Raw genomic sequence first — 7411 nt, 5'->3', positions numbered from 1 at the left:
TTACACCTTTTTATAAGCTCACAAAAATGTCTAGTTTTTAAAACGTGAAGAAAATGCGGCGTAGTGCTCGGTGATAACGCGAGTTCGCAAATTGTACAGACTAAAGGTGGGTTCACACGAGGCTTTTTATTGCGCGCAATCGTTGTCTTTCTACTGTTGTCCCTCTATTGTCCCCGTGTGAACAGTTGAGATAACGTTGATGGGACAATGGCTAATAGTTGTCCCGACGGGACAACCATTTGCCATTGTCCCGTTGCAGTCACGTGATTTTCCTGAAGTAGGCGTGACCTTCTATTGCGCGCAATAATAAGCCTCGTCTGAACCCACCTTAAGTCTATGGCAAAGGATACCGACGTGCTCTGATTGGTCGATTTCTTTCGCACAGACTTTCTATGCTGTAGCAACCCTGTTGCATTGTTGTTTAGTTGTACGTACTTTTTTGCCTGCCATTTTTCAAAATGGAGAAATTAAATCTTCCAGTGAAATACAATTATAAAATAATTGAGATTGATGAGAATAGAGCTATTTTTCCCATTTCTGATCTTGTAAATAAAGAATCAGCACAGGTAGCAATTTTTCTGTGAAGTATTATTAAAATAAGACTTGAAAATCAAGCTTTTATTTTATGGGAAATGATCGGCCAATTTTTTAATTAAATTTTCATGTTAAAATCATTACCATAAAATATTTATATGCAAATAAACTATATTTATTAAGATATTTAGATGACATTAAACAGAATAGAAATCATTATAATTCTTATTGAATATTCATGTAAAATAAAATAACACAAGGAGATATTTATTTTTTAATTTTGTATTCAAATTATTACCATAAGATGTTTATCTGGAAATGTGCTATATTTGTTAAGATATTTAGATTCATATAGTTATTAACAATCTAATTATTAATCTTGATATTTGTTATTAACTTAATATTAAGATTTATAAATATATAAATAGTTTATACATTTCTTTTGAATACTTATTTCTTGCATTTCTGTAACACATATTTTAGGAATGGATTAAAGAATATGAACACAGATCAGAAACAGTTTGGCGTGTTCAGAGAACACATAAATCAACTGGGCGCCTTAATGCTTATAAAGGTGACTTTAGATGCCAGCACAATGTGCAACAGGTAATAACATATTTTACTGCTTCAAATGCATTATGTGTGTTATTTTAGACACTTTATGTTTTATCATTTATATAATGACAAGGTTAGATTTAAAGTTTATTTAGCATGTGGCAAGACACATATTTATATCTGTTTAGCTACAAATATATTTAATTGTATCAAATTCCATAATAATAAGTATTTATATTATACATGTTTTGTTAAATTGTTTTACTAAGTTTTAGAGCTTCCATACTCTGTACCATATATTGACATATATTTTTAACTAAGGTGTGATCTAAAAGTTCATTTTGCTTAAGGCAAGACTGATATTTTTGGCTGCCTTGTTACAAAGCACTTAGCAAATATTGCATAGTTTATATGTATTTTCCTAGTATGGAAATATCTGTTCTTTTTATTCTCTTTTCAATCTTCTGACCAGTTTGATAAATGAAAAAAATCTGTTTTTGTGTGTGTGTGTATGATTTGATTTGTGATCTTTATAACACACATTCCATGAATAAGATCGTATTTTATGTTAAGAAAAAAATTTCAGTTCTGGCACTAATTTGACTTGAATTTAAAAGCTGTACCTGATAGGCCAGTTGCACCCAATAAAGGGTTAAGAATTGAAATAAAATATTGATTTTTTTTATAATTTTAATAAATTTATGATCTTTAAACACATTTTAAATATTGTTCAAATAAAAAATAAAGACTAGATTGGTTTATTATTATTTAAAATTTTTAAAGCAGTACTTCATAGCTTATTCTCTTCTACTGAAATTCATCGGCACAGTGCTCTCATTATTGATAATTATATAAGGATTATTTTTACAGGTATCAAAACATGTGAAAGAAAGTAAAAATACTGGATGCCCAGCAGTTCTTAAAATTACTATTCATAGGTAAGTTTTAATTATTTAAATTTGATTAATAATAATAACAAATAATATATATAATAATATATAATCAAATACTTTTATTTAGTGTGATTGTTGGATTTATTTGTCACTTACATACTTATAAAACTAATTTAAAAAATAGATTACATTTTTCTTTATATGTGTCAATACCTAATATCTTCATTTACTTATTTATTTTTCAGTATCAATAATTATTTCTTATATTTTCAATAATAATTTTTTATTTCTAATATTATTATGAATTATCATATTTTGGAAAGCTTAAATTTTCTTTTCTTTTATTTTAGATGTTTAATATATCCATGGTAAAATATTCAAATTATTTTGATTACAGGTATTTTTCACTGCCAAAACACAAAGATCCACTCCCATAAGTTATAGAGTTTCCTGCATTATGCGAGTTTCTGTACTCTCGTAATCATTTGCTTGACAGTGCTGCTGTTAAAAATTCAGGCCATTATCAAACCTAACGCAAAAGCGTCTGATAGAATTGCTTGAATTAGGACATACTGCAGCTACTGCAAGACAGATGTTGCAAATGGAATTAGAGCTTCAGAGTAATGAAGATTATGCAGAAGCATGCATGGACAGTTCTAAGCTACCTTCATTATCTGTCGTAAATCACTTGCTAAATAATGAATTTAGGAAAATCTATGGATCTCGAAGAGAAAGCGATATTGACAGGGAAGTTGAAAAATATATTTCCTCATACAATCAACAGCCATTCTGTAAAGCTGCTTTTTCAAAAGTAAAGAACAGTTTGGCGATTGCTGTAGTGACGCCGATAATGAAGCAAAGTATAGATTTACTTAGCAACGTTCAAGAAATGATAATGCTTGATGCATCTGGCCACATGGACAGATTAAATCATTGTGTTTATTTTTTTATTTCTCCAGGTGTAGCTGGTGGAATACCTATTGGCTGCATCATCACAAATGCAGAAGAAACTAATATTTTTCGTGAAGGAGTGAAACTTCTTTGTGAGTGTTTCCCTGAGAAATGCTGTTTATTGCAAAATGGGCCACTGATTGTAATGGCAGATGATGATCTGAAGGAAAGAGAAGTTCTGAGTGAAATATGGCCAAATTCTACTTACTTACCCTGTCAGTTTCATGTGCTAAAAGCAGTGTGGCGATGGCTTATGAACAGTGAAAATAAAATTCTAAAAGAGCACCATCAAGAATTATATTTTTCCTTTAAATCACTGATGTATGCAGAAACTGAAATGCAACTGAAAGAGTTGCTTCAAAATATGTTGGAGAATAGCACAGTCAGGAAATATGACAAGTTCATCATATATTTGAGCAAGTTGTTCTCCAAAAAGCATTTATGGTGCACTTGTCATAGAAAAATGCTTTTAACCAGGGGAAACAATACAACAAACTATGTTGAAAGTTTGTTCAAAGTTTTAAAAGAGACCATACTTGGACGAGTGAAAGCATTTAGCTTAGTTCAATTATTGGACTTCATTGTCACAAAATTTGAGAAGTATCTACATAGTAGATATTTAGATTTTAGTTTTGGTCGTTGTAACAAAAAACTAGTAAAAAGGTTTTTGCCTGATGATAAAGGAATAATTCAGAACATCAGATCACCAAATAAAGATAACACTTGTTTTGAAATTGATCAACATTTTGTTGATTTGGAAAGTTCCATTTGTACTTGCTTTGTTGGCATGAATGGAAAGCTTTGCAAGCATTTAAGTGCTGTAATTCTGAAACAAAATAAACAATCAACATTTGTCTATTCTCTAGAAAGTAGAAAATTAATGTATGAAGTGGCTACTGGAAAAAAATTGGATTCAAATAGCACCCTCTTGCTACCTTTAAGTTTTAACCCATCACACAATTTTCCTTCTTCTCAATCTGATGATGCTCTACAACCACAATTTTCTTCTACGGTACTTCCACATTCATCTAACGATATACTTTCACAATTTAATAATAATACACTTAAACATTCTTCAAATGACACGCTTTCACCTAGAGATATTGACACATTTTCACAGCCTTGCAATGATAACAACATGATTCTACCAACTATAAACACTACTTCACAGCCCATTGCAGCTACATGTCAAAACTCAGACAGTGAAACAGATGATGATGATGGTGATTATTTACAAAAATTTGATGATATAATTAATCGGATTAAATCCGGTTACAAAAATAATCCTGATGTTTTTAAGCCAGCAATAAAAAAAATGGTGAAGAATGTTAACAAGTTTGGAAAAACAGAAACTGGATTGGTGTCTACCTTGCATAACTTTGGAAGGTACTTTTTTAAACTTATTTTTGTAGGCTTGTTAAGTTTACATTGGAAAATTCACAAGATAGAAAATAAGATTTAATGTGTAACAATTTAATATTTATATTATATTGTAGCAAATTAATTTTATTATTTTTAAAGACTAAACTTTTTTTAATTCAGTTTTGAAGTGTGTTTAGCTTTAGATTTCTTAATTGTTTGATGTTTTTCTTTTAATTTTTATTGCTGTAAAAATTGAAACTGAAAGAGTGATAAATTTACTACAATATACATTCAATACAAGAATCTAAAAATGTATTATTAAAATTTTAGCTAAACAGTGTATGGGTTTTTATTAATTTTATTTTAATGTTCTTTAAAGTATAATTAATGTTTATGTTATGGGTTAATACTAACAACTTTTTTTACACCACATTTAAAGAGTTTAGCGAAAGAAAGTGTCAAATAGCAATTTAAAAACTTCTACATTCATCATTTATAATATGGTAGGATATTATTCTATAGAAAATTTAATAAGAGAGTTTCAGTATGAAAAGGGGTTTTGTAAGTAGCTTTCTTGTATTTTTATACATTCTAAAGCTAAATTTCTTTAATTTATTAAAATGTCATGCAGGACTTTCTTCCACTAAACTCTTCGGTTGTATGATGAAGTTGGCAGAAATTTACTTAGATTTCTTCTTTTGTTTTCCCTTCCTTTTAGAAACCTTAACTACTCAAGCAGAGTTTTGAAGTGCAGCAGAAGGAGAGGCAATCAAATTCCTGTTGAACCTACAGCAATTGCAAGAAGAAAATCTATTTATTCTGGTAGGAAAACTCAAGTTGGTGGAAGGCCAGTTAAACGAGCATTACCACCTGCCCTAAAAGAACATACTTATGGAATATTCTCTGAGTTACCGAAAAAACATCGAAAAACAAAACATAGTTTGACGCATTGTGTTGAAAAGAATGTATCTCTTCCAAATTAATTTATATTTATTTTATTACTATCATGCTTAAAAAAAATATGTTCCTTGGTTTTTTTTATTTTTTATACATGCTTTAAAAATGTATTAGAAAATTTTAACAGGATTTGTATGGTGTTGAAATAATTGGTATTAATGATATAAAATTTTAATGCTATTATGGTATTAAATAGCACTTCCATGAAACTGTTATATGTTAAATATTTTTCAGCTTATTATATATTAAAATTTAAAGAAGTTGAAAAAGTATTTACAAGTTGCTCTGTTGTATATTGAAACATTTTTAGAAGATGAATAAAACATACCTTTGAAACCAAAGAGTCCTGAATTTTTTTATTGATGTTATATGTATTCATATATATCAAACTTTTCATAAAATCAAACTTGAGCTGTTAATTGAAGTAATTGTTTACATGTGCATTCTAAAACTTACTCCTATGCATTGAACTCATTCACAAACTTACTCATTCTTCTCCTGCACTTTCTTTTCCTTAGTTTTTATTATTTTCTGCAATACTTTAAACTTCTGGAATAAATTGTTTTCAAAGTACATGATTTTAAGCAGTGTATAGAAGAAACAAATATAAGAAGAAAAAAAGAGACTAATTTTTATCATAAAAAATAAAAGTTGAAAAATTAGTTCCTAGGGATTAAAAAGCATGAAGAAGCACATAGCCTCAAAGGATTTGCATCTTCCTTTCCGACTGAAAATTGAAGTAGTTATTTACATAAAACATAGTTTGTCCTTATTTAGAATATAAAACACTAGATATTTATGATTAAAAATCTATTTAATGTAATTGGTTAGAATTTTTAAAAATTTTTTTTTATCCATATAATTAAATTGACTAGTCATGCCAACGGATGAGAAGTGAAGTGAAGAAGGGATTTAACACAGTGCCTGAACTTAAAAATGATAAGAACATTTTATATTAGAGAATATCGAGAATATTAATTTTTTTAAAATTTCAAATATAAGAAAAAGAAATATATGAAGTTTTTAGTATCTTCTGTAAACCTGTATTTCTATATCATTTATAAATCTATCAATTAAAAAAAGAGAGACAAAGCATTAGGAAAAATGTATTCCTAATCCACAAAATCTTTCATTCTAAGAATTATAAAAATAATCAGTATTATGCTATTATTATGAGATATTAAAAAGTAAGTCTACCATCAACATTTTATACATATGAATTATTTTTACTGAGTGATACAAAAAAAAAAAAAAAAAAAAAATCATTTTTAAAAACATAAATGGGTACAAAAGTCTTCAAACTATAATGAATGTTTTAATTTATTTGTAAAAAGAGATCATGTCTTAAATAAGTTTTTCATTTTGAGGTTTTTAGATATACTCCATAAATATAGTTCACAAAGGAGGCAAAAATAGACTAAGTATTTAGAATATTCATGTTTAAAGTCAGCATATATTTTTTCAATAAAATAATTTATGTGAACAGTAAAATCTGTACTAAATCTATTTTGTTTTGATAGTTAGTATCTACTATTACTCCAACTGAAATTAATAAATTGCAAAATATAAGAAAATTTCCAATTGAAAAGAGTTTTTAAAAAAGTTCCTAAAAAATAAAAATTTTATTTTTCAGTTTAAAGTACATAGCAATGATTTGACATGTCATACCATTTATTGTAACTATTAAACTGTTTTCATTGTTGAGGGAATGAAGATATATTATTGGCTCTAGATAAAATTCAAACTGTATTCGTTTGTGGAAATAGAAAAAAATATTGTAAGAACTTAACTAATATATTTAAGTCACAAATACTAAAGACACATGTTTATAAAATTTTAATTGTTTGAATGTCCAAAGAAATTGTTTTCAAATGGAGTTGGGGATATATAACTTTAGTTATTGAAAAATAAATATTAAAACAATTCTTTATAACATCTCTTAATAAAAATTTTGGAATAATTAATAAAAGTTTGAAAATTATATATTTCTTAATATTATTTATTACTCTGAAATATATTTTTATAAAAATAAATAAAATATGTAAAATTATCGCCCCCCCCCCCTATTTTTTAGGATTTACATGCAATATTAATCTGGAACACATATACAGCTGAAAAGATCAAATCCTGAAACCTAAATTCAAGAAATATAAAAATTA

The 7411-nt window shown here is 27.5% G+C and overlaps 1 protein-coding gene across 2 annotated transcripts; it reads left to right on the top strand.

Moving 5' to 3' along the window:
* Positions 1-408: 408 nt before the first annotated feature.
* LOC129980491 (uncharacterized) lies at positions 409-5504 on the top strand. Of its 2 annotated transcripts, XM_056090811.1 has the most exons (5): positions 409-566; positions 1018-1140; positions 1960-2027; positions 2380-4319; positions 5014-5504. In XM_056090811.1, the coding sequence occupies exons 4-5, from the start codon at positions 2575-2577 to the stop codon at positions 5276-5278; spliced, it is 2010 nt and encodes a 669-aa protein (XP_055946786.1). In that variant the 5' UTR covers positions 409-566; positions 1018-1140; positions 1960-2027; positions 2380-2574; the 3' UTR covers positions 5279-5504. The 2 variants fall into 2 exon arrangements, with proteins under 2 accessions (XP_055946786.1, XP_055946787.1); XM_056090812.1 differs by lacking the exon at positions 409-566 and having other exon boundaries at positions 967-1140.
* Positions 5505-7411: the final 1907 nt, after the last annotated feature.

Source organism: Argiope bruennichi, chromosome 8 (genome assembly GCF_947563725.1).
Source record: "Argiope bruennichi chromosome 8, qqArgBrue1.1, whole genome shotgun sequence".
In the NCBI taxonomy this organism is placed as follows: domain Eukaryota; kingdom Metazoa; phylum Arthropoda; class Arachnida; order Araneae; family Araneidae; genus Argiope; species Argiope bruennichi.
The sequence above is the reverse complement of the archived record's forward strand: the minus strand, read 5'-3'. Positions and strand labels throughout refer to the sequence as shown.